The sequence below is a fragment of the Muntiacus reevesi genome, chromosome 2 (genome assembly GCF_963930625.1).
Source record: "Muntiacus reevesi chromosome 2, mMunRee1.1, whole genome shotgun sequence".
Classification (NCBI taxonomy): Eukaryota; Metazoa; Chordata; class Mammalia; order Artiodactyla; family Cervidae; genus Muntiacus; species Muntiacus reevesi.
Genome location: NC_089250.1, coordinates 179,576,507 through 179,603,013, shown reverse-complemented (window position 1 = coordinate 179,603,013; position 26,507 = coordinate 179,576,507). Strand labels below are relative to the sequence as shown.

The 26,507-nt window shown below is 60.7% G+C and overlaps 2 protein-coding genes across 4 annotated transcripts in view; one reads left to right on the top strand and one right to left on the bottom strand.

The window, feature by feature from the left end:
- The window catches only part of NPRL3 (NPR3 like, GATOR1 complex subunit), a 32,300-nt gene extending 13,736 nt beyond the window's left edge, over positions 1-18,564 (top strand). For all 3 annotated transcript variants that reach the window (XM_065923892.1, XM_065923891.1, XM_065923893.1), the window contains 9 exons: positions 2,493-2,646; positions 3,790-3,871; positions 9,456-9,593; positions 10,645-10,801; positions 14,256-14,362; positions 14,756-14,885; positions 16,466-16,655; positions 17,256-17,448; positions 17,884-18,564. In XM_065923892.1, coding sequence (XP_065779964.1) covers positions 2,493-2,646; positions 3,790-3,871; positions 9,456-9,593; positions 10,645-10,801; positions 14,256-14,362; positions 14,756-14,885; positions 16,466-16,655; positions 17,256-17,448; positions 17,884-18,049 — 1,317 coding nt within the window. In that variant the 3' untranslated portion in view covers positions 18,050-18,564. The remainder of the gene's footprint in view (positions 1-2,492; positions 2,647-3,789; positions 3,872-9,455; positions 9,594-10,644; positions 10,802-14,255; positions 14,363-14,755; positions 14,886-16,465; positions 16,656-17,255; positions 17,449-17,883) is intronic.
- On the bottom strand, positions 18,506-25,725 carry MPG (N-methylpurine DNA glycosylase). Its single transcript, XM_065923894.1, has 4 exons — positions 25,602-25,725; positions 23,466-23,699; positions 20,952-21,156; positions 18,506-18,947 (listed from the first exon to the last, which is right to left on the bottom strand). The coding sequence occupies exons 1-4, from the start codon at positions 25,623-25,625 to the stop codon at positions 18,523-18,525; spliced, it is 888 nt and encodes a 295-aa protein (XP_065779966.1). The 5' UTR covers positions 25,626-25,725; the 3' UTR covers positions 18,506-18,522.
- Between the last annotated feature and the right edge of the window lie 782 nt (positions 25,726-26,507).

The following is a 26,507-nucleotide window of genomic DNA, read 5'->3' as shown; positions in this document are numbered from 1 at the left end:
AGCTGAGTGTGTGACTCCCCTGGGCGCGGCAGTCAGGGAAAAAGGCAGATTTTAAAGTGTATGGGGATTTTTATAATAAGCAGGCTGGAGATAATCCTGCTGTTCAGTGGTCGGAGAACAGTTAGACAGGGTGGGGGTTTATACACTGGCGTGTTCTGTGGCCACTGCAGGTGAGAGTGGGGGTGAGGCCAGACCCTGGAGCGAGCGGGTGGGTCCCTCCCAGGTTAAAGCTGCAGGAAACAGGGCAGCATAGGAGTTCAGAGCAGAGAGGCTGTGATATGAGCAGTGGGAGGGATTGAACATAAGGTAAAGAGTGGACAGGTTTCATTTCCTCTTTTCTGTAGTCATATAAAAATGTACACTCTTTTTTGCTTTGAAGTTTTCAGCATGCCTTGGGCTCGTGACAGTAGACTGATGACCCTTGTGCCCCTGTCTCAGGTCCCACAGCTGCTGCCTCTGCCCCTGGCTCCTCTGCCCGACCCTGTTGCTCAACTGAGGAGGACAGGTCTCAGAGCGCCTGTATGCTCACCCCTACATACTTCAGGAAGTGTCTCTGAGAGGGAACAGCTGTTGTACACCATACCTGACAGAACAGCTAGTGTCTGGTTTGTGGAAACGTGTCCCAGTCATCACAGCGTTTTTTCCCATTGGCCTGTCTGAACTGGAGTGAAAACCAGAAGCCAGCCCACAGAAGCGCAGGGGGTTGTGTGCCCAGCCTCTAACGCTCCCCTCCTCTCCAGCTCTCTCTCCTTTACCCTGTGGACAGATCCACAGTCAGGCTCGCTTCTGTGCAGACAGTCTCTGTGTCTCCTGCCAAGTGGACATCTGCTCTGAGGGCCTGTCTGTGTTTGGTGGGAGTTCGAGGGGTGAGACAATCTCATCAGCGATGCCCTGTGCATCATGCTGCTTCACATCATGTCTACAGGGAGGGCGTGTTTCTCAGCGCTCCACTCGGGGCCGGCGCCTCCTCGGTGGTCACCTTCTTGGTGTACCCCATGTTGCCGGGGCTCTCCAGACACCTGGAACCAGGCCCGGCCTTGCAGCCAGTCGGGACACCTAGGCACACTCGTACGTGTGGGCCTCGTCCGGGGGTGTGAGTGAGCGGCCCTGGGCACCCGACTTGCGGCACTGTCTTGCCCCAGCCAGTAGGTGTATGCTGGGGGGGGTCAGGGAGTAACCATGTGCCCAGGTCACTCTCCTCCCTCTGCTTTGCTGGGAGGAGGACTTTTACACAGATTTTTCTAAAACCTAAGGCAAAGCATTTTGATTTGAGGCACTTGTGTACACACTTAACCCAGACCTTCCATCCCATGACCTTCTGGGGACCCTTGAGGGGCCCTCCTGGATATGGGGAGGGCTGCAGTCTGCAAGGGGTCGCGGTGTGGACCTAGCCCTCAGCCCTTCCCTCCCTGCACAGGTGTGCTACCACGGGTGAGTTCTGCTTGTGAATGTGGATCTGCTAGGAGCTAGAGTGTCTCCAGCTCCAGGTGATGAAGGTGTTTACTTTGTCTAGGTCAAGGTTTGGCTCAGGAGCCTGGCTGTGGACCTTTGCTGAGGGCCGTGCCTGCAGATAAACAACAGGGGAGGCCAAGTGGAGGCTCTAATCGGGGCCACCACTTGTCCCCCTCCTCCCACCTCCACCCCGAGATGACTCAGCCTCCCTGTCGGCTCCTGGGGTGCTGAGTCACGGCGGGCAGTTATCAGCTCTGGGAGCATCTTCACAGACCTCACAGCTGCCTGCCCCACCTTTGGCCTGGGCGGGTGCACAGGCCTGGCCTGGCTGTGGCCTCCGATAGGTGCCAGAATTAGCAGAGGGGTGCAGAGGGATGTGTGGGGGCCTGGTGCCTGCTGACCTGTTGGCCAGCTCTCAGGAAGAGCGCTTCCTCTGAGGACAAAGGTCTTCACTGCGCAGTGGGCCTAATGCTGTGCCTCATGCTCCGTTCCTGTTGTTACTTGTGTGACTGTGACCGAGCTCTCACACAGCTGGTCCCTTACAGACCAGTGCACAGCCACTCCCTGGAGACCATAGACACCGCGGGGGCTCTGCTCTCCCTAGGCTCACTCTGAGCACTTGACCTGCGGGCTGATGGATGAGGGAGGGGCCCTTGTTCTTCCTCAGACGGGAGCCTGTGACCTTGGGTCCCCCTGCACGTGGTGGCGGGGTCTGGCCTTCCATTGTGTCACTGGGCTGCCCCTGCCAGGCCTGGAGTGCATTGCTGAACATCCCCTGCCTCCCTGGACACGCTGGCCTGGGGCCCTGAGTACGGGACCCTCTCTCACTTGTTAGAAGCGCCTGCATGCCTGTCCCTCCCCACTGGGGACACCACAGGGCTGTCTGTGCTGCCATGTAGGCGGCAGCTCCATGCCCACCGTGGAACGTGAGCAGACCGGCATTGCTGGGAGAGGCCCTCGAGGGGACCCGGGACGGGACACCCAGAGAGGGCTTTTTCACGGTCTCAGCGATGCTGCGTGTCCTCCTGGGTGCCCTGCAGGCCCACGCGGACCCGTCGGTGATCAGCTGTCTGCACACTCTCTCCCGCCGCATCGCCACCGTGCTACAGCACGAGGAGCGCCGCTGCCAGTACCTCACGCGGGAGGCCAAGCTGATCCTGGCGCTGCAGGACGAGGTGTCCGCCATGGCTGATGGTGAGCGCGCCGGCGGCTTCTCCAGGCCGGGGCCCTTAGGCCTTGATATGGAAGCTGGTGGGCTCTGTGCTGGACTGAGCATGCCCTTGAAGGTCACAGCGAGACCCAGGCTCCCGAACTGATGCTCCGGGAGTGGGTCCCCAGCCCAAAATGTCCCCCTCCCCCAGACCCCCGCATGATGGCTCTTCCCGCAGGTCAGATACCACCCTGGTCCTGCTGGGCAGTCTCCCTGGGGTGGGGGGCATGCGGAAGGGCAGCGTCGAGCTGGAAGGAGGCCACTTCTTTGCTTTCAGCAGAATTGACGGGGAGCCCAATTGAGCTGTCAGCTGACCAGTTATTAAAAGTAATATCTGCTGATAGATCCGCTTGAGGCTTTGGTGCACTGTCAGCATTTCAGAGCTGAGAGATGCCCACATCTGTCACAGGCTTTGCACCTCTGTCTTCTTAGGTCAGCATCTCCATAGCAGAAGAGAAAACCAGGACTACATTTACCAGTGAACTTGGGCTAATTTTAGCTATAAGTAAAAAAGTACACGTGAATGTGCCACTTGGAAAAGTTTGTTTTTGATGTTTGACAGTTGTCCAAATGTGTATGTATTTATTTTCCCCAGTTATGTACTATTAATAATAATAATCCAAAAGTTTTATCTTTTAAAAACATTCTTTGGAGTTTGTGACTTTTTCACCAGAATTTTTTAAAGTTCAATGTAAGTACATATATTTTTTATTAGATGTTACATGAGGCCTGTACCTGCAGAGTCAGGTGGGGCCAGCGGTCAAGGGAAATCCAGGCACTGTATGCAGACGGTGGAGTGGACTAGCAGGCACGTCCTGATGTTTGGTGTGTTAAGTGTTAGTCACTCAGTCGTGCCTGACTCTGTGACCCCATGGGCTGCAGCCCACTAGGCTCCTCTGTCCATGAGATTTTCCAGGCAAGGATACTAGAGTGGGTTGCCATTTCCTTCTCCAGGGGATCTTCCAACGCAGGGATCGAACCTGGGTCTCCTGCACTTCAGGCAGAGTACCGACTGAGCTACAGGGGAAACAGTCACTTAAAGCTCTTCTTAGCCTAAACTTGCCATCTGACCTGTGTGAGCTCTGTGCTATGCAGGCTCTGAGTCCCCTGTGTTGCAATTTTTGCAGCAAATGACGGGCCTCAGTCCCCATTCCATCACATCCTGCCCAAGTGCAAGCTGGCCAGGGACCTCAAGGACGCTTACGACAGGTAAGACGAGCGGCCTGCTGCCCAGGGCCTCTGCAAGGCGGGTGCCGTTTTCCCGCTGTGCCTGAGATGGGAGGGAGGGCGGGAAGGTGCCTGACTGGGACGGCACCTCTAGACCTTGCTCTGACTAGAAAATGGACCTGAAAAAAGCTGTGTGTGGGCCTAGAAGGCAGGGTGACGCTGACAGCACAGCGCATACCGCGCTCCAGGCCCGCCTTCTTCAGGCGAGGTCACTGTGGCCCCCGCACCCAGGAGGAGTCTGAGGCTCGGGGTCTAGGGCTGGGTTGGCCCTGCTCCCCACCACTAGCTCTAGGGTCTTGGGGACTTGGAACACTTGAGTGTGTGGGGCAGCAGGCAGTGCAGACATGGCGGGAACCCCACCTCAGCACCAGCTCTTACGTGTGGACAAGCAAGGCACTCTTCTTCTTTCTAAAGTATATCCATGGGGCTTTGACCACTGTTCCCTGGCCCTGGGTCTGCGGGACCCCAGTCCTAGGTGGGGAGTGGGGGTAAGGGGCCGTCTGCCTGAGTGCCGCTGGCTGGCAGCTTCTGTTCTGCACCTGGCCAGCGGGCTCACCAGGGGCCTCTCGGGGCTGGGGGACCTGCGTGTTGCTGGACGGGGGGTGCGAGGGGCACTCCCCCCTCACCTCCCCTTGCCGCCAGCTTCCCTGCCCTATGCCCTCCCTGCCCCGGCCTCCTCCATCCAGGAGACCGTGTTCCCTGCTGGAGGCGGGCTTGACCTGAGAGCTGTGGCCAGCGCACCCTCGGAGATGGTGGTTTGTCCACATCCTTTCCTTTTTCCATGTAAGTTTTCTTTTCCCCCATGAATTCTCTTCTTTTTTTTGCCCCCACGGTGGGGCTTGTGATAGCTTAATTCCCCGACCAGGGATTGAACTTGGGCCTCCTGCAGTGGAAGCGTGGAGTCCTAACCACTGGGCTGCCAGAGAATTCCCCCCTCCTTTTTTTTTAATGTTAATTTTTTTTCTGATTTCACCAATATTATGTATTTATTATAGATAGACGGAAGTATAAAGAAAATAAAACCGTCTGTAATCCCATGTGCAGTGATAATCACTATGATGTTTTGGTAATTGCCCTTTTTTATTTAGCTTAAGCCTTTGAGGAGGTCTCCTGTCTGTCAGGTGTGAAAGTCAGAGCACTGAGCTGCTTTCCCCTGAGACCCTCGCCAGGTCCTGTGCCGGTGGCAGGACATGACAGGTGGCTCCATGCTGTGTGCCAGTCACGGCACGGAGCATGGGAGGGTGAGCCTGGCGCATACCGCCTGTGCGGCTGCCCTGTACCTCTCACCTCCGTGTGCAACTCAGACATCTGTCTGTTGGTAAATAAGGACTGCCTTCTCTGCTGCCCAGCTGCCTGCTGCCTCCCTGGGGCTTCATGGGCTCCAGCTTTTGCTGCTGAAGGACATGCAGCTTAGCCGTGTGTGGTTTTTTTGCGGGTGGCCGTGCATCCCTGAGAGAAATGCCTAAGTGGCTACTCAGCCAGGTGTTTATGTCATGGAGGTACTGCCCTCTGTGGCTGCGTCTGCCCTCCTGTCAGCAGCAGCTGAATTTGGCACACAGGGTCTTGTGAGCTTTTGGGTTCTGCCGACCACGATGTGTCCCAGCTCAGCTGATACGAACACAGGTGTGCATGTCTTCACCTGTGGCGCACCCCTGTTCCCTTCTCTGTGAACGCTCTGCTCTGGCCCTGTTTCCTCCTGGGGGCGCAGGTGCCTTTAGGTGGGAGGGAGAGCTGTCCTCGGGGATGCACGGTGTGGCTGCTGTTTCCGTGTCTTTATTTCGATGAGCTCTGGGTATCAGAGGACATCAGAGCAGCGTCCCTTGAAACAGCACGGTAGATCCAGGCCAGTGTGGGCTTATAGTAAAAAACAATCCAGAGCCAGACTGTATGTTTCTGAGCAAACAATGAGCTGTGAATTCTTAGGCTTGAACTGTGTTGGGATGCTGAAGGGAACCCGGCCCTGGAGAGTTGACTGCTGCTTTTGCGGTCTGCTGGACCGGCCGAGCCCGGAGCTGGGGCAGCCTGGCGCCCTCTAGTGGCAGTAGTTCCAAGGACAGGAGTCAGCACTTCAGCAAGAGCAGCTCCCGGGTCCCCCATTCAGCCCTTTGCCTCCGTCCCGGGTCCCCCATTCAGCCCTTTGCCTCCGTCCTGAACCCAGACGACCCCCACCCTGTTTCCAGGCCCCACTCTTGAGTCCTGGGTCCTGCCCAGTGCTTCTCCCCTTGGAATGCCAGGCCATCCGTGTCCTCCCCTGTACCCTGCCTGTTGACAACAGCAGCTCTGACCCAGCGGGAACGCTGTGAAGGTCTGGGGTGGGCTGCATCGAGGGGCAGGAAGGCAGGTGGTAGGGAGCATGCAGACCTTTCTCGGTGGAAGCTCGCCGGCAGGCCCCAGGAAGGGCTTTCTCAGAGCAGAAGCAAGAGGCCTGAAGCTGAGGTCTGGTTGAGGTTCGAGGCTGGGCCGGGACTTTGCACAGGGGCGTTCTGGATCGAGTGCTCTGACTGCAGTCCGGCATGTGGTGTGGCTTGGAGGCCCTGTGCGCCGGGACCTCTGCTTCTGTGAGTCGCTGCTGCCGCGTGACTCCGTGGAGCCCACCGCTGCTTGCCCAGCACCTGTGTCTCCCCATGTAGCTTGGTGACTTCAGTGACAGCATCCCCCACGGTTGGGGATGGCCCCTGGCCGTCTGTGCTCAGCATGTGGATCCTGTGGTGGGGCTTGAAGAAGTGTTTGCCAAGCAGTTCCTGGCCTATGGGCAGTGCTGGGGGTGCTGGGGACTCTGCCCTGCTCATCGCTGCCTGTCCAGGGCAGGGCTGGGCCCACAGACTTGCCCACGAATATCCTAGGAATTTCAGTCCTTTCCACCAAGTGCACCTGTGTTGGAAAGTTCAGTGTTGGCTTTTAGGAGCCCACCTAGTCCTCTTGGGTTGTGTGCAGTGTTGTCCCTCTGTGTGTTGTGTTTGGGACCAGAGGGTGCAGGGCTGGCTTCAGAAGTCTCTGGTCTGGGCAGGGAGAGGGGTGACTGGTGCAAGCCCACAGGAGGACGTTAGGTTAGGGACTGAAATTCGGATGCTGAGATGTGAGGTGGGGGATGAGCTTGCATCCTGTGGCGTCTGGGATGTGAAAGATAAGAGCTTGTTGAAAGGCCAGTGTGATCTCCTTGGGTCTCGGGCTCTGGGAAGGCATCTATCTCATGTTGCAGGCGGGGTGGGGTCTCAGAGCTGCAGTCCAGTGTGTGGTGTGGCCTTATCCGTGTGAGGGGCCAGATAAGCCTCACACGGGCACAGTGTTTTCCTCAGTGTCCCCACCAAACCGTTAGCTGCCCTGAGAATACAAGGACGAGCTGCTCAGGACCCTTTTCGGGCCCAGCCTCTACCCTGCCAGTGCTCAGTCTCACGGTCCTGTCCAACTCTTTGTGACCCCATCGACTGGGACCCCAGGATGCTGCACAGGCCTTGACGGCTTGTCTGCCTGGTACCAGATTGGCACCTCTGCTGATCCCCATGAGGCCCCAAGTCACACCTACCCTGCCCCCCGCTTCGCGTCCCTTTTCTTACCACTCTCTCTGGCTTCTTGTGTTCACAGTTTGTTTACAATTCCCTGTCTTTCCTGGCACGGCTGAGTGGGAGCCCCCAGATGCAGACTGTAAATTGTGCACCAAGAGCCTGAACCAGTGCCTGGGGCCTCCTCCTGCGCCCAGTGGCTCAGCAGCTTGCACACGGCATTGCCGGGCTCCTGGAGGAGCCCACTTGGCTACATTTGAAAAGAGGAATCTCGGTGTTTCCTGTGACTCTGGTGTTGCAGCAGCTACCTTGTGCCATGTTCTAGAGGGGAGCTCAGAGATAGGAAGACCTTGGTTCTGAGTCCACTGCCTTTCTGAGCAGGTGTGACGTGAACTCAGCCACAGCTTGTGGCCCCCCTGCAGCTGGGGGCCTGAGACCCTCTCTCATCCCTCAAGGAGGACGGCTGGGGTCAGGGAAGCCCCGGGAGAGGGCCCGGTCCTCCAGGTGCCCCAGCCACAGCACAGGAGGGAGCAACGCTGGGGCTGGCAGGAGTCCTGGGGGCAGCTGAGGTCACAGGCGTGCTCCGTGTTCTTCCCGTGGTTCCTCTCCCTGGTGCCTGTTTCCTACTAGAGACAACAAGGATTGATTTTTACATTTGAAACTGCTGCCCGTGGATTCCGCACAGCTCTCTGGGCAGGGCTGTGGGGACTGTAAGAACAGCCTGTGGATGTGAGGTGGGGGCTACGGGCTGCCTCTAGCACCCAGATCCCTGAGTCTGTTCCTGAGAGCCCCAAGGCCTGAGTGCCAACAGCGCAGGCTGGAGCGTGGCAGGAAGGGGGCCGGGCACAGGCCTCACGCCCTCCTCTGCTCTAGCAGTTGCTCCTTCTCTGCCCGGCACCTGGGCTGGGTCAGGGCCTCAGCTTTGTTCCTGAGAGATGGCGGCCCAGAGGGTCTCATTCTCAGGCCTTCTCCTCCCTCCAGGCGGGAAGTGCTCTCAGTGTCCCTGCCTGTTGCTGGCCGCGCGGTAAGCACCGCACCTTGTGAATTCTGGTTGCGAAACAGCATTGACTGTGGACAGGAGGGCCTGCTGCTGTCCCATGCGCAGGACAGATGGGAACTCGGAGCTGCCCGCAGGGCCGGGGCCAGGGCCGGCTTGGGGCTCCCCCCACTGAGAAGGTGGGCCTTGAGTTAAGACCTGTAGGCAGGGAGGAGCCCTGGTGCCCGAGGGAGAGCGTGTGGCCAGGGCAAGTCCATGAGCTTGGAGAGCAGCAGGGCGGCCTGTCCCGCTGGACTCTCCAATGGGAGGACACAGGGTCCGCAAGAGTGGGCGGGCCCCACAGGGCTCTGGCACTTTGGGGTCTTAGCTGGGACTGCTGAGGTGGGACCCCTGGGGGTCTGCGTAGGGAGGGCGGACCGAGGGGGCCAGAGTGGAGCAGGTGTGCACTTTGTCCCTTCATGGAGCAGGTAGGACTGACAGGCAGTCTGAGGTGGATGTGAGACACGAGAGTCAGACACAGAGTCGCCGTGTTTGGCGTGAGCAAGGTTGGGGAGACAGGTGCCAAAGGCCCGAGCTGGGGCTGGCGTGGCTGCTGGCTGTGGAGCTCCTGCAGGGCTGCGGCATCTGCAGGGGCGGGCTCCTCCCTTGGGATGTCTAGGGGCCAGCACCGCCACCCTTCTCTCCCCCTCCCCTCCACTGCTCCCCCTTCCTCATCTGCTCATCTCTCCCTTTTGGTGATGGGCCCTGCCCTGCCCAGACGCCCACCATGTGCAGAGGAAGCCATGGGATGCCCAGGTGCATTGAGCCTCTAGGGCAGAGATCTGAGAGACTTCCCTGATATATTGCCTCTGGTTGGACTGCAGATTCCAAGGCTGGCCAGAAAGGCAACTTTTGTGTGTGTTCCTCATACATCATTTTCTTCTCTTAACCCTACTGAGGTATGGGGTAGGATGCTTTCTTAAGTCCAGGAAGCCTCCCTGCAGTGTACTTGTGGGCCGGGCGGAGGTGCCCTCAGATGGGTGTGCAAGGTGTGGTCGCGTGTGCGAGGCTGGGGGCCCTCTCTCTGCAGCTTGTGCACGTCTGGCGTGGTGCGGCTCCACGTCAACAGCTGGCTGGAGGTGAGCTTCTGCCTGCCCCATAAGATCCACTACGCGGCCAGCAGCCTCATCCCGCCAGAGGCCATCGAGCGCAGCCTGAAGGCCATCCGGTGAGTGCCAGCCCCACGCCCGCCCGCCGGCCCTTCTCTCCTGTGGGTCCTCTTCCTGCCACAGAAACTGGCGGATGGGGCTGTGCTCTTTGTAAACACATGTTTTTGTGTCCAGTTTTGTCCAGGAGTGACCACCATCCCCAGCTCACCCCCAGAGCCTCTCGGCACCACCTGGCCGAGCGGGGCTTTGTGCTGCAGCCCCAGCCTGGGGCCTGGGCAGGGCTGTGGGCCATTCCTCACGGCCAGCAGCAGGCCTGACCCTCAGAGGGCTGTGTCTTTACGGTGTTTCTCCCGGGGTCTCTGCTTGAACCAGAACTTGTGGGATCTGTTTGTCCATTTCACTGATTTCCTGCAAGGAAACCACAGAGCCCAGTCTTCTGCCTTCCCCTCCCCCACCAAGTTCTCTGTGTCCTTTAATGTCTTTTAACCAGAAAAAGAGATCTGGGCATGGAACAGCAGATGTTTCGATGACAGAAAGCAGAGCACTGTCTTCCTCCCTCACCCAGGCCCCCGCCTGTCCGTGCCCTTCCTCCTGGGCTTCCTTCCAGCGTTGTGTCTAGTAGTTCTGTTCATAGTCTGAGGTGGGAATTTCGCTTTTCCCGTGTGTTGTGTGCTGTGCTTTGCAACCCCACGGACTTTTGCCCACAGGCTCCCCTGTCCATGGGATTCTCCAGGCAAGACTACTAGAGTGGGTTTCCATGCCCTTCTCCAGGGGATCTTCCCGACCCAGGGATCAAACTCAGGTCTCCCGTATTGCAGACGGATTCCTTACCATCTGAGCCACCAGGAAAGCCCTATTTGGGACTGTTTCCTTGGGAAGGGTTGACTCATTTTTCAGTCAGCCAGTGTTTGCAGGCAGTCCCAGAAGTGGGATGGAGCCGGGTCATCAGGGCTCCTGTAGTTCTTTCTGCTGGCAGCAGTGATCCTCGAAGGTTTTTAAAGGCCTCAGGGCACAACCCTGTCTTCCAGTTCCTCCCGCAGCCTCTTCTCCAGGTACCCACCCCGAGAACCCGGGGCTGCTTGTCCCGCTGACTGTTTCTCTGCCCTGCAGCCCGTACCACGCCCTGCTGCTGCTCAGCGATGAGAAGTCCCTGCTGGGTGAGCTCCCCCTTGACTGCTCCCCGGCCCTGGTGCGCGTGATCAAGACCACGTCCGCTGTGAAGAACCTGCAGCAGCTGGCCCAGGACGCAGACCTGGCCTTGCTGCAGGTACCTCTGGGGGCCTGGGGAGATACCATAGGTGGGTAGGATGGGCAGTGGGGGGCGGCTGGACGTGTCACAGGAGGCACCTCAAGCTGCCTCCCGAGGGCCATTAGTCCAGCTGATAGCCGCCGCACGGCCTGCCACAGTGATGGATCTGGAGTCAAACCAGCCTCTGGGCTGTAGGCCTGACTTCCTTCTGAATGTCTGTATTGTGGTGGGGGTGCTGGGCTGTGGCAGAGGAGTGAGGCCTTCATGGTGCTGGGTGACCAGACTTAGCCCCTGTTGGAGTGTGCGGAGCAGGACCACACCCTGTGGCATGCGGGCCTGTGTTCTGTACGAGGTGCCATCTCCCTGCCGAGTCACGTGCTTGGGGGCTGCCCTTTCTGATCAGATGGTGGCCCCTCCTCTTTGGCCATAGATCTGGTGGAACAGTGGGCAGGGCTGAGAGTGAGGAAAAGCATAGGAAGAAGCTGGAGGCTGGGGCAGGGGGGCCTCCAGCGACAGCTTGAGGGGGACCCTGGGTCTGGAATGGGGCAGCACGTGGCCACCAGGGGGCAGTGGAGTCCGGGCCAGGGGCCACGGCTCCTGCGGAAGCTGGGACAGAGCTTTCTCAGGGCCCCGTGAGGCACCTCCAGGGGGCCCGCGGTCTTTGCTCCTCAGCACATTCATTGTTGTTGTTCGGTCGCTAAGTCATGTCCAACTCTTAGCAACCCCGTGGATGGCAACATGCCTTTGTCCTCCACTATCTCCCGGAGTTTGCTCAAATTCATGGCCATCAAGTCAATGATGCCATCCAACCATCTCATCTTCTGTCGTCCTCTTCTCCCTTTGCCTTCAATTTTTCCCAGCATCAGCGTCTTTTCCAATGAGTTGGCTTTTCGCATCACTTGGTCAAAGTATTGGAGCTTCAGCATTAGTCCTTCCAATGAACATTCAGGATTGATTTTCTTTAGGATTGACTGGTTTGATCTCCTTGCAGTCCAAGGGACTCTCAAGAGTCTTCTCCAGCACCACAGTTCGAAAGCATCAATTCTTTGGTGCTCAGCCATTATGGCCCAATTCTCACATCTGCATATGACTACTGGAAAAACTGTAACTTTGACTATATGGACCTTTGTTGGCAAAGTGATGCCTCTGCTTTTTAATATGCTGTTTAGGTTTGTCATAGCTTTCCTTTCAAGGAGCAAACGTTGTTTAATTTATGGCTGCAGTCATCGTCCAGAGTGATTTTCTAGCCTGGGAAAATAGAATCTGTACTTTTCCCACATTTTCCCCATCTGTTTGCTATGAAATGATAGGACTGGATGCCATGATCTTAGTTTTTTTAATGTTGAGTTTTAAGCCAGCTTTTTCCACTTTCCTCTCACCTTCATCAAGAGGCTCTTTAGTTCCTCTTGGCTTTCTGCCATTAGGGTGGTATTATCTGCATATCTCAGGTTATTGATTTTTCTCCCACAATCTTGATTCCAGCTTGTCCTTCATCCAGCCTGGCATTTCGCATGATGTACTCTAGACATCAAAAAATAAGCAGGGTGACAATATACAGCCTTGATGTACTCCTTTCCCAGTTTTGAACCAGTCCCTTGTTCCATGTCTGACTCTAACCGTTGCTTCTTGACCTACTCTTTAAGAATTCCCATATCTTTAAGAATTTTCCATGGAGATGGGAACATTAGCACAGTAGGGGAGCTTGTTCACCAGGCCCGACTCTCATGCCATTTTCCCCCCAAAGCAGCATTTTGGGATTCTGTTGTCTAGAATCCTTCCCCCATCTTTACCCCCTGACCTTTGTCCACCCCATGTGTGAGTGTTTATTGACCTGTGCCTGGTGTCTCACATGGGGTCCTGGACTGCCTTCCTAGCACCCAGGAGACATAAGCCTCAGAGGCGCTGGCTGCAGTGTGTGCAGCGCTGCGTGGCGTCCTGACCGGTGCTGCTGAGGGCAGATGTTGTGTGTGTGTAGCTCTGAGGGGCCCTCTCTGCTCCTGCGGGTGCCCGACAGGGGCCTGTGTGGACGCGCCTCCCCCTGGCCACCGTTGCCCCACACAGAGCTCTGATGATGTCCCTTCTGTCTCTCCCTGGCCGTGGCCTTGCCATGGGGCCCCTTGCCGTCCACTTCCTCGCCCCTTTACACTGAACCTGGTGCGGATCAGGGTTTGCCACTGGTGTGGTCACGCAGGGCCCAGCCCCTGGGGTGGACTGTGCTGGCCGCTGGCACTGCTGCTTCCTTCAGCAAGCGGCCCCGAGGGGGCTCCGTGGTGGGAGGCTGGCGAGCCCAGATGGAGCCCCTGCACGGATGTCAGAGAATGTCAGCCTCAGGTGTGAGTGTCATCAGGTGATTCGAAGGTTTTTGTCATGCTGAAACTAATATATTCTTTCCTCTAAAAGTTCAAATATCACACAAATTATACACACAGAGTAAGTGTCCACAATCCCATATCTCAGCAGTAACCACAGTAGATTCCTCCAACTCTTTTTTATACACGTTAACACATAATCTTTGAATAACAAAATTAGGATTATACTTACATTATTTGTGAACAGTGGCCTCCTAGACCTCTGCGTCCTAATGTGAGTGGGACCTTCCTTATGTGGGACTTTGCAGATGGAATTAACACTCTTGAGATGGGGCAATAATCCTGGATGATCTGGGTGGGCCCTCGTGAAAGGGAGGCAGGTGGAGAGGCTTTGACTACAGAAGAGGAGGCGGGAGGTGACCTGCAGAAGAGGTGACCGCGGAGGCCAAGGTGGGAGGCATGGTCTCACCTCACCTCAAGCCACGAAGAGCAGCTTGTATCTTGGAGGCAAAGATCAGTGTCCCTGCCAACAGCCTGACTCCAGCCCAGTGCCCCCAATTTCAGGTTTCTAGCCTCGAGTGGGTGCTCTGCTGCAGGGAGAGGGGATGTGGACCCGCTGGGTGAAGTTGGTGGCAGAGACGGAAGGGAAGTGAGCCTGTTTCCTTTAAAGCCACTGTCACTGGGACTTGGGGTGAGAGGGAGGGTCAGCAGTGGGACTGAAACATCCTTTGTGTTTGAGTTGGGGTCACTGGAGGTGTTTGCTGAGACGAGATGGGGGTGTTTTGGCGCTGTGCCCGCAGGCATTTGGCTGTGGTGGTTAGGGTGAGCACTGCCCAGTGCCGTGATCTCACCCTGGCCCGCCCTCCTGGCACTGTGGTCTGTCTGTGGGCCATCCTGATGTCTTGAGAGCCAAGGGCAGCAGGACAGAGGGAGGTTCTCCAGGGATGAGTGAGGGGTGGGGGTGGGTGCAGCGACCCGTTATCTACTGTCCTGGTGGGCTAGGGGCCGGCCTCTGCCAGGAGAAGCAGCCAAGATCCTCACGCAGCTGCGTTGACCTCATCCTGGCTGCCCCAGGCGCCCGTACCCGTGCCAGCCGGGACAGCTCAGGGACCGCTGGTGGAAGGGTCGGCCTCCCAGCACTGTCCTCCGCCCCCTCCCTGCAGGTTTTCCAGCTTGCAGCCCACCTGGTGTACTGGGGCAAGGCCATCGTCATCTACCCGCTGTGTGAGAACAATGTCTACATGCTGTCTCCCAACGCCAGCGTGTGTCTGTGAGTCCTTCTGGCTGCCAGGGCCCCCAGGTGGTGCTTCCAGCTCAGCCAGGACCGTGTCCCAGTTCTGGCCTCGTCCCGCTCCTCCAGCGCCACCCAGGCCTGTACTGCTCTGCACTTGCAGCCTCTGGGAAGGGTCTGCGCCTGCCCACACCTGCTGGCCAGTGGGCCCCACACAGGGTGCCTGCTGGGAGGTCAGGAGCCTGGGTCCTGACATGGGGGCTCACAGGGGCTGCGGTGTGGGGAAGGCATCTGGGCTCTGTCCTCACTTCATCCTTCTGGCCCCCTCACTGCACTGGGCTCCCTCCTGCCCAGCGCGGGCTTGAGGCGAGGACGCAGATGCCTGACCGAGGGGAGGCCTCTCGAGCTCAGGGATCCTCACCCCATCCCCAGGTATTCCCCACTCGCCGAGCAGTTCTCACGCCAATTTCCATCTCACGACCTGCCATCTGTCCTTGCAAAGTTCTCCTTGCCTGTCTCCTTGTCAGAATTCAGGAACCCCCTGGCCCCCCCTGTGCAGGAGGTGAGTCTTGGGAGCTGGGGGACCCCAGGGACCAGCCACTTGTCTTTGGTCCCCGACTGATCCCAGGCCCGCAGAGTTGCTGCGCCTGGAGCCTGGGTTGGGGGCGGTGCTTGCAGTGTAGGTGGTTACCTGCCCTGCCAGAAGCCGACTGCCTGGTTAGGCTGCCTGCTGACACTTGGGCAGTGCCAGTCCATCTACGCACGGAGCCCTGTTTGCCCGTGGCAGGCAGTTCTCAGGGTCACAGTGGAGCTAAGAGGTCAGTGGGCAGGAGATCGTGACCACTCCTAGGACGACAAAGCCACCCGGTGCCCCTTCTGGACCTGGGGGTCCTAGAATCGGGGACACAGGGTTTTGTTTTACTGATCCTGGGCCCTGCCCTCCCACTCCCTCTCCTGCCTGCCAGGGTCCCGGTGGTCACGGGGTCTGTGGGTATAAGTCTGAGCTCACAGACCCCCAGGATTTTCACGTCTGGGGCCTGGACAGGACAGGCCTGGGTCTGGGTCAGGGTGGTGAGGGGCTGGCAGGGGTGTGGGCGTGGCGTGGTGGCCACCAGGGAGGGGCGAGGCGTGGGGAACGAGCCAGCGAGTTGTGTGTTTGCAGCAGGACTGAGTGTGCCGTGGGTCCCAGAACCAGGCCTCGCCCCTCCCCCACTCCAGCCTGAGCCCTGGGGTCCCAGGGAGAGCCAGGTGGGACAGACGGCGGAGATGGGCTGGTGTTTCCAAGGCTTTGTCTTCAAAGTGAAGTGTTTGCTGTAACAAGTGCCGGGGCTGGTAGGCGAAGCCAGTCCTTAAAAGCAGCCCTTTCCTCCTGAAGTTGTGAGTGCAGAGAAGGGACCGTGTCAGTCACCGTCTGGCCCTCCCGGGGTGGGGTGTGGTCTGCTCCAACCCCAGGCTGGAGGTTGGTCTGTTGGTCCCTTCACTTAGATGCTGAGCATGACTGTTCTAAATGCCGTCGTTCACGGCAACGTTGGTTTCCAGGAACAGTGCCAGGTTGTGCCAGCTGAATAGAAGGCACACTGTGTGTGCATCCTCCCCCTCCCCAGTGCAGACTTCCCAGTGGTCCGGATGGCCGGTGGCTTTTCTTAGCTTGAGGGGAGCTGGTTCTGATTCTGCTGGGTCCCGGGTGAGGCCGCCTGCCTCCCTAACTCCTGCTTCAGGCCCCGAATGTGTGCAGGTGCTGACGGGGTCTCTTGAAGTATTTTACAGTCCTTTTCCATTTTCCTTGCTGTGACTGGGTCACACATGCTCACGGTACACCCGTGTGTCCATGCCTGCCCACCCCTCCCACCAAGGAAACCTAGCAACAGGAAGGTGGCATGTGGGTCTGAGGACGTGGATGCCCCCACACGGGGGTCCCTGTCCCCGGCAGGCTTTCCAGTCAACCCAGGGGAGGACTTTCTGCTCTCAGGGTGCAGGCCATGGGCAGGGTCCCCACGGAGCCCACAGGCTGGGAGAGGTGGCACAGCACGGTCCTGTCAGCTCTGGGCAGAAAGGCGTGTGGGCAGCCGGGCACGTGGCGGAGTGAAGGCCGCTGCGGCCCCACCGGGCACCCCCTCTGACTTCTGGGTGCGCCGCCTGCAGACGCAGCTCGTCCAGATGGTGGTGTGGCTGCTGCAGCGCCGGCTCCTGGTGCAGCTGCACACCTACGTCTGCCTGATGGCCGCGCCCAGCGAGGATGAGCCCCGCCCCCGTGAGGATGACGCGCCCCTGGCCGCCAGGGTGGGCGGCCGCAGCCTCAGCACGCCCAATGCCCTCAGCTTTGGCTCCCCAAGTAGGACTTCCTGCCCCGGGCATCTGTCTGGGGAGGGAGGGGGGTGAGCACCCGGGCGCCCTTGGGAGAGGCGGGAGGCCTGACTTGGGCACCTTTGATTGACCACGACACCATCACAGGGCTGCACTCGAACCCCTGCTCACACCACTCTGGGCAGCTGTGTCCCCGCGTGGATGTCTCTTGCCCCGCTGGGCAGCTCTGCCTCGGGGGGACGTCCTCTGCCTTGCTGAGTCGGAGCAGCCTGGCCCAGTCTGGGGTTGGAGTAGACCACACCCCATCCCTGGAGGACTGTTGAAACCTGCAGCCCTAGGGCCTGTGTGGAGATGGTGACTGACACGGTCCCTCCTCTGCAGAGCCATTTGGCCATAGTGTCCCCCTAAGGCAGCAGCCCTGAGCCCAGGTCCCCGGCTTGGGGATGACTGGCTGGCACCTTCTCAGGCTCAGTGCTGCCCCCAGCCTGCCCAGGGCCCCATAAGTGGAAGGGGCTGGATGACCCTGGGGTTTGGGACAGCTCCCTGAGGGCGTGGCGGTGAGCTCCCAGATGGATGTGGGTGACTGCAGGGCCGGGGCCGCCGCTCCATGACTGGTGCCGGTTCTCAGCCAGCAGCGACGACATGACCCTCACTAGCCCCAGCATGGACAACTCCAGCGCTGAGCTGCTCCCCAGCGGGGACTCGCCACTGAACAGGAGGATGACGGAGAGCCTACTGGCCAGCCTGTCCGAGCATGAGCGGGCCGCCATCCTCAGCGTGCCTGCGGCCCAGAACCCGGAGGACCTCCGCATGTTTGCTAGGTGGGGCGGGGCCCTGTGTGGAGAGAGATGGGCAGCGGACCGCAGGACTGCTGCCTGCATGTGGTGTGACTCCTGGACCTCCTTCCGAGGCTGCTTGCCACGTCATCCTTGTAGGGCTGGGCAGGGATCGTCCCAGGACGCTTGGCTTGGGGGCGGGGTGGGGCCTGAGGTCTGCACATCATGGGTGACACATACTTGTCACCACCAGCCCAGACCTGAGGGTACTGGGCATATGGTGTTCCGGGAGCATCAGGTTGTCAGCGGCCAAGCCTGCAGGCAAGACTCCCCCGAGCTGCAGCGGCCTGAAGGGTGGAAGCTACGGCTGCCTGTCTACCCCCTCCTCCGCCGAGGGGCCGTGGCGGGAGCGGGTCCCGCAGGCTGTCCGAGCCCCCCGCCGTAGCTCTCCTCACACCCTCCTGCCCCCACCCCTGGCAGGCTCCTGCACTACTTCCGTGGCCGCCACCACCTGGAGGAGATCATGTACAACGAGAATACTCGGCGCTCCCAGCTGCTGGCGCTCGTGGACAAGTTCCGCAGCGTGCTGGTGGTGACCACCCACGAGGACCCGGTCATCGCCGTCTTCCAGGCCCTGCTCACGTGAGCTAGGCGGGGGCACTGCCTCTCAGCCCTGGCTTTCTCCCCTTGCTCTCCTCATCTTTGTCTTCAGGACAGCCTCAGATGCCCTGGGCTGGGAAGGTGAAGCTCGAGGTAGGGGTGTGACCAGCACATGGGCCTCTTGAGGGCTGCATGCCTCCCACGCGGTTCTGCCTGTGTCCCTCGCCACCCTGTCTGCCTGTGGGCACCCTCCCCAGCCCCACCCTCCCCACTGTCCTGTGTTGGCCTCCCGGAGGCTGTGGCCTAGCAGTCCCCTCCGTGGCCATCTGAGGTACCAGGACCTGGCTCAGGATGTCCTGTGAGGAGTTGCTCTCTCTGCTTCCCATGGGGGTGCCTCTGCCAGGGTGGCCTCAGGCCTGAGAGAAGGTGGGCACAGTGGCCCTGGGTCCTCCCGGAGCAGAGCTGGCTGCCAGGGGGGCTCTGGCCAAGGTGCAAGGGACACTTTTCTAGAAACAGCGTTTATTTCGTTTGTAAACAATTAAAGTCCTCGTGGGAGGAGGCCGTGGCTCCAGCCTGTGTGTCCCGCTCTGCTGCCCTGTCCACCACGCTGACCCAGGGGCTGCCCCGCACGTAGAAGCGCAGGGGCTTCTGGGCCCACTCGCCAGCCTGCCCTATGCCCACACGGGCTGCCGCCACCACGGCCGGCTCACTGGGCATGGGGGGGCCCTGCTCCAGCCACACAGACTCGTCCCCGGCCAGGTCACGCTGGTCGAAGCTCCTGTCGATGGCCAGGGCCTGGCACAGCTTGGAGGGGCCGTTGCAGAGCTCACGGTCTTTGAGGGCTCGTCCAGTAGTGCCTTTGCGGAGGGCGTGGCGAAGCTGCCGCATGGCCTCCAGGCCCCCCAGGGGCTCCAGCGCTCGGAGCAGGACACATGCCCCGTCCCCTGTGGGAGATGAAGCTTCTAGGCTGTGGTCCTCCTACCCAAGGCCTGACCAGAGCAGCCAGGGACACCTGTGCTTACTCTCTGCCCAGACCCTCTGCCTGCCACCCGTCCTGCTCACCTGTGCCTCCTATGGGCACCTCTGGCTGCCTGCCCACCAGCTGGGAGGGAGCTCCCTGGCTTCCTCTGGTTTGTGTGACTGGCACTAACTTTAAGGTCGGTAGGCAATGGAAGCCCCAGAGATGGCCCCCCACAGGCATGGTCCCCCCCACCAGGCCCTGGGGCCTAAACCATCTGCCCATGGGAGCAGCCCCCAGTGCACATGGGGTGCAGGTGAGTCCTACTCCATGACCCAGTGGGGAGAGGTGCCAATAGCCCCCTACCTCGGCCCCCTCCCCCCCCAGGCCACTGAGGGATGGCCAACACCCAGGGCCTGGGATTCCCCAGAGAAGACACCCCGTCCAGAGCCCTTGATCCCCAGCTGAGCACAGGGGTCCCTCTCTGGGCCCAGGATCTGCCCCGCCTGCTGGGATCTGAGGGGCTCAGCCCGACGCGTGGCCAGGCCAGCCCCTCCTGGGCCTGAGCCACACGGGGCTTCCCATCAGCACCGAGGAGCTGGCCTCCTGCACAGCCCGCAAGCCTTAACCAGCCACTTTTGAAAGCACTTCAGGATGGCCTGAGGGTGCCTAAGCCTGGGCTCTAATCCCTTCGTGATTCCTGGGCCCCTCACAAGCTGCACGGCTCCCTGTGGCTCCACCAAGCGCGCTGGGCGCCACCTGCACACAGGTCAGAGGCGCAGCTCATCCTTCCTCTCTGAGGACGCGTGTGAGTGCAGCCCCAGCTCTTCCCACCAGGCCTCCCTGTCCTCCCCCCCGGCCCCGCCCCTCACCTGCACCAGCTGCCCAGTCTCCGCCAGGCCCCGAGTCCCCGCAGGCACAGACCGGCCCAGCTGCCTCTGCCTCCCTCCTGGATGATGCCTGGCCCCGGCTATCTGCACCCTGCAGTTTTCTGCTCCACCACCTCCCTCATCTGTCCGGTCTAACTGTACCCCGGAAAACGCCTTCCCTTCTTACCAACCGCAGCCTCTTGTCCAAGTGCAGTGTCCCCTCACATGAGGGGTTGGTTCTAATGCCAAAGAAAAGTTTGGTGACTGGAAGGTTCTCCAGGAGATAACAGGCCCCCCGGGTGGTCCCTATCACTCAGCTTCACACACCACCTGCCTTCTGTGGGGCCAGGTGCAGGGCCAGTCAGGGCTCCCCGCATCCTCCAGCCTGTGGCTTGCACTCAGCATCTGCAGCCGTCCACTCTGGGTGATCACAACTTTTACGTCACTGGAGTTCTCCAGTGTGACCAGCAGCCCTGACGTCCCCAAGTCTTCATCTTGGGACGGAGGCTCAGCAGACAGACACTGGGACTAGCTGGCCAGAGTAGGCTGCCAGGCGCTTCCTTCGCAGCACAGATCCCCCCGAAAACAGAGGTGCCTACCCATGAAGGACCTGGTGGGTCCCTCAACGAGGGGGAGCTCTAGATCAGCCTCTCTCCGTTTGGCACCGCTGACCCTGGGGCCATGATTCTCTGTGGAGGTGGCTATCCTGTGTGCTGTGAACGGTGCGCACCCTCCCTGACCCCTGCGCATGGGAAGCACAGCACCCAGGGCTCTGACGGCCGAGAACATCCAGACGTTGCCTCACATTCCCCACGGTGGCAGGGTCATCCTTGCTGAGGCCCCGTGACTGCCCACTGGCAAGGCTCCTGCCCGAGCCCAGTGCACCCCAAATCGATCGCACCATTGTTTCCCCACAGTCGGCCCCTCCGAGTCCTCCCTGGGCCAGCCGCGACATCAGCGGCCACCTGGGGGCTCCTGCACCTGCCTGCTCTGGGTTCAGGGCGACCTCTGTCCCACTGGCCCCCGGCGCCTCTGAGCCACTGGCAGTGCAGCCAGAGCTGACGCTGCAGCCTTGCTCCCAAGGTGCCCCCGGCTGACACCTGCCCCCCGGTCCTCCTCACCTCGGCTGGAGACGTTCATGCAGAAGTACATGCCGTAGATGATATACACGTAGAGGGTTCCGGGCTTCATAAACATGCCACGGTTGCGGGGGGTCTGCCGGCCGCCCCTTGAATGGGCAGCTTCATCCTCTGGCCCCAAGTACGCCTCAGTCTCCACAATGCGGCCGCGGAGCTCTGTGCCATCATCCAGCCGTCGGACCAAGATCTGCTTGGGAGGAAGAAGGGTGCTCGTTCCCTGCTGACGGCCCGCAGCCTGGACGCCCCTCCCCAGCTGGGGATGTCCCGGGTCGGCCCACGGTGCCCCCTATCCCGCTTGGCCGCCGGCCACAGGCCCTGCTCAGTGAGTGTCCCATCCACAGGGCGCAGCCAGCCTGGGCCAGCCAGGGCTGGGGTGCGCTCAGCACCAGCTAGTCCTTGCGCCTCCTCTCATGGGGGCCTGCCCTCCCCGCCCAATGCCCCTGGACTTGACGCTTGGCCTGGGGCTGAGCGGTGTGACGGGCACAGGGCCCTGCCCGGGATTCCAGGGCCTGTGGAACTCTCCACCCGGCCCAACTGCAAAGGGCTGTCGTGCTCAGCACCCACCCAGCCGGCTCTGAAAGCAGGACCAGCTGCCCCACGGTGCCCCCAGCCTGGCCCCCAGCCCCGGAGTCAGCACAGGCAGCAGGCCGGCGAGGCGGGCGTGGTGGTGGCTGCCTTGGACAGCACCCTGGGGCGAGGACTGGGTGGGGGACAGAGGCTGGCTGAGGACAGGGCGGGGGTGGCTGTCGGGCTGTCCCCTGGGGCCAGCAGAGCACCAAGGAGAGCAGGCCTCAGGGGAGCCAGGGCCCTGAGGAGCGCTGGGCACGCCAGAGCTGGGCCCGCCCCGCCTGGAGCCCCCGTGCCTGACGCCTGCACCATGCGGCACTGCGGCATGGCCCTGGGAATGGCTGGCTGCTGCCGTGTCTGCAGCCCCAGGTCTAACTCAACCAGGGTTCACAGTGGAGTCTCAGGGACGGCCACCTCCCCAGGACGTCCCCAGTACCTGCCTCGTCCTTAGGCCAGAGCAATCGATTGGATGGCCAGGCCACTGCCCCTTAACCCATGGAGCCCACTGTGTCTGGTTTCCGTGCCGCGGTGGGCTAGGCGGAGCCTCCCACAGCCCTGTGCTCACAGTCTGCTCCTGCCCTGAATCTCAGGACCATCTCTCAGACAGCAGGTGTTGGCTGCCCCTCAGCCCCATCACAAACATCTCCTGCTTGCTGGTGGGGGTCCCGAGAGGACCCTTCTCAGCCCACGAGGCGACAGAGTGGTCTGGGCTGTTCTGGCAACCTGTAGCTCCTTGTACTGACCTGCCTGAGGATGAGTGCACGACCCAAGCCTAGGATGGGCTCTAGGAAGGACATCCACTGGGAGGGTATGAGAAAGGTTCTCCTCCTGAAGGAAAGGTGCATATGGGATAAGACCCTCCCTTCTCTGCTGGACCCTGCCCTGTCCACCCTCAGGCTCAAACGGGCATGACGGGAGCCCAGGGGGAGCCTGTGAGGGCCTGGGGTCCTCAACGGGATGCTGGACTCACCTGCCCCCGTGTCACTCCGTGTGAGATCATAACCTCTCCTAACTCCATGTGCTTTCAGGACCTCTTGGCCCCTGCAGCTCAGAGCGTCCTCAGGGGAACAGACTGCTCCCTTCTTGACAAATGCACACTTGAGGTCACGCTCCATTAGCTTACATTTTAGGATCTGTTCTTGGCATCAGTTTTCAAATAGCCACAGAAACTGACTCTCCTTGGCTATTTTAACCTAACGGTAGGCTCACTAAAGGACATGATATAGCCATAGAACCTCCAGGATGACCAGAAAGCCAGGGCTCGGGTTTGGCACCAGGACTGTAGCCTGATGGTGCTCCAGACAGATGTGGCACATGCTGCGTGCACACTGCCTGGAGCAGGCTTCCCCGTGGGCCCTGGGCATCTGGCGCCCACCTCAAGGGCTGGGGCTGCAGGGGCTGCCAGGGAGCCAGTCAGTGGTGAGGAAGAGGCTGTCGTCAGACCGTCCAGATGCAGAACAGCCTGTGTGCAGTGGCCTTGGCTGCCATGTGTGTAAGGCGCTACACGCACAGACCAACTCCAGCAGGGCAGTGGCTTTGCCAGGGGACAGGGCAGGCGACACAGGGCCAGTAGGGACCGTAGTCCTTGTGAGAAACCTGCCTGCCCTGCAGGCATCCCAGGCGGACCAGGGCCAGCATGCCCATGCTCCAAGTGGAAAGTCCGATGCTGCAGCTGCTGCCTCCTCACTCTCACTGCCAGGCAGGCACCCCAACAACCTCGGCATTCTTCTCAGTCGACCCTGCACCCAGTTCCTGCCCCAGGTGACTCAGGTGAAGCTCCTCAGGGCACGTGTGGGCAAAGCGCCTGACAGCATGAGGACACGCAGGGCCAAGTCAGGGACGTGAGCCCAGCGGGATGAGGGCTGTGCCCACAGATGCTGCCCGGTGGTGACTCTTCATACGGAGGCCATGCTGCTACATTTCCATTACCTGTCCGAGAAACGCCCGGGCCAGGGACACTGCGGACTGGTCGAAAAATGCTGATCCCAGGCGAGCAGGATGGCCCTCTGGGTTTGAGAAATAGATGCTGCGTGTGGGGCCCAGGGTTGCGGGCAGCCCCAGGTGCAGCTCCTTGGGAGAAGGTTTCTGGGTCCCATCTGATGGACTCTGATGCCGCCTGGCCTTCAACAGTCGCTGCTTTTTCTGCCCCATTGTGCAGGAAAGCTGAAATGGGAAAGGACAAAATCATCTGGGGAGGACAGATGGTCGTTCAGTGAAGTCAGGAGCTGGAGGACTCATTCAACTGCCTGCCTGTCCACCTCCTCATCTGCAAAATGGGGGCAACCAGCTGCAGACAACGCCACACCTGACATGCTCCGCCCAGGCGGGGGCAGGGAGGCCATGGGAGAGGACTGCACGTGAAGGCAGTGACAAGGCAGCCACTCTGCCCCGTGAGCTGTCTGTACACAGCACTTACGCAGCTCAGTGGCAGAGGGCTTCAGGGCCTGGGGAGGGGGCAGTGGCACCCAGGCCTGGGTCAGCGCCGGTCCCTGCTGACTGCCACTTGTCACGCGGTCCCCAAGTGGACTTCTGAGCTTCTAAGCCCTTGGCACCCAACCCTGACCAAGAATTTTAAGTCAGCTGTGACCCTAGTGGGGCCTTGGCCGGGGAACAGACTGGGGGTTGAGTCATCCACACACCTTCCCCACATCGGCAGGACTCCTGCTGTGCCTGACGCCTCCTACAAGGGCCCAGAAGGCCTGACACCCCCATGGGTGAGCACCAGGTTGCCTGTCTCCTTGGCTCAGGACACCCCTGATGAGTCCCCAGCTGTCCTGTGGCTCATGACTCAGGATGTCAGAATAAAGGGAAGTGAAGCAAAGCTGAGGTCCCAGGAGTGAGGAGGCTCCACCGAGACCAGCACACCGTCTACCTCCCAGCTGCTGCCGCAGGCCCAGGGACCTGACCACACACCCTCAGTCATGCTGGGACCAGCCAGTCTCCCAGGGAAGACGCAGGTGAGCACTGGGGCCTGGAGACCCTCCTCTGGGGTTGATTCCAGTGCCTCCCTGGCATGCGACCGACCCATTATCTTTAACCTAAGTGCTGACACTGTATGTTGTCCGGAGCCACTGGTCAGTTGAGAACGGACGCTGATGTGACCGTGCCTGCAGCCCAGCCCGTCTTCCAACACCGAGCGTGGGATCGTGCTCCGGGATGCTGCAGCCCCACTCCTCAGCCCAGGTTTGGCTCCCGGCCTGCACGAGGCTCCGGGGTGACTCTGGGTCTCTGCCCTGACCCACCCTGGGCAGTGGGGGCTCATACAGCTGCCCCGGGAGGGAGGCTGAGAGAGGCCTCGGTTCAGACCCTCGGGCTGAGGAGTGGGGTGAACCCGCTGTTGCACCCAAGAGTGACAGCTGCGCCAGAAAGTGACCTAATGACTGTGCCTGTTTCATCTGCAGAAAGGGAACCAACACTGTCACACAGGGTGGTTCTGAGAATAAAACGAGAAGCCAGGGAAGTACTCAGCCAGCCTACAGCGAACAGTCACTGATGTTAGGAAGAAACACCCTCACCAGAGCGCCTCTGGGCAAAACCTGGGGAGGAGGGTCTCTTGCCAGGCTGGGCCCGCCCCAAGGGAGGGCAGAAAACAGCCGCCTGGAAGGAGGTGCCCAAGACACCTGGCAGCCCTCCGTCAAAACCTGGGCGAACAGGGTCAGTTACAGGGAGAGTGTTTATCCGTCTGGGACACGCACTGGAGGGAGCGGTGTGCGGAAGTAGCCTCTCGGGTCACGTCTGCGGCAGGCGGGCTCCGGGCAGGGGCCGTGTGAGCCGGGCCCTGTGCCCAGCACGTAACCAGGCAACCGGGCTCGGTCTCTCCTTCCTGGAGGCCTCGAGCTGGGCCTCGACTCTGCTGCTGGCAAATGAGGCGGCCGAGCGGGTCCGACCCCGCCAGCAGGGCTCATCTAGAGACTGCACACGCAGAGGGGCGGCCCGGGGGCATGTTACTGGCTCCCGCTCAGGGCTCACCGCGGAGAGGCTGCGACTCTGGGGAGGGTCTCAGCCCAGAGCCTGTCCTTCGGCCGTGCGCCCTGGGAGGGACACGCTCCGGGGTCACGCACTCACCTGGGCCCCGCGACGCGTAGGCATCCGGCGGCTCCGCCGCGGCTCCGGGGGTGAGGACCCGCCGGCGCGGAGCCCACCCGGAAGCCCCGCCCGGCCCGGGGGTGGAGCCGGCGCCTGCGCGGAGGAGGGCGGAAAGCCGGCTGCGGGAGGCGGGAGCGGGGCGGGGGCCAGTACGGGTCCGCCTCGGCGGGGGTGGAAGCCTGCCTGGGGACCCGCGTTTCCCGCTGGCGCCCCTGCCTGGCGCCCCATCTCCCATCTTGGACGAAGCCCGCGGCTGCTGGAACGCTTGCGGTGTGAGGGGGAGCAGGCACCTGGGGTGAAGGGGAGCCCCGGGCTCCTCACCTCTCCCAGTGGCATGCCCCCCCCGCCGCCCCCCGCCACACTTGCACCCTGCCCCACCCTCCCCCGCCGCAGCCGCAGAACGCACTCCTCCACCAGCTGGTGGTCAGACCTCCAAAAGGCCTGCTCTCTTAGGAGCCTTGACCTTGACTGGGCCCCGGCTGGAGGTGTGGTGGTTTTGGGGTGCACGTGGAGTGCGCCTGAGGGAGGGGGCATGGGAGCCGTGGTCCTTGAGACAGCCTTCCTGGACTGCGGACGCGCATTACCTAGGGGGCATTTGAGTGGAGAGGATAGATTGGATGAGGGAGTGGGCCAGGAAGACTTTGTCCAGGAGGTGGACCCAGGCCTTTCTGGAAGTGCCCCCACCCCCAACGCTTACGGGTGGGTCCCAGGACACTGTCTCGGCAGTGGGACCCCCACCCCTCCCACCACCTAAGGAGGCTGAGAGGAGCCTGCACAGTTCTAGGGGTGAGCGGGCTGGAGTGGAGCGAGGCCAGCGGGAGGGCTGTGGAGACCCCTGACCACCCTCCCTACAGGGCAGCGGCTGGGGGCGCTGTGAGGTGCATC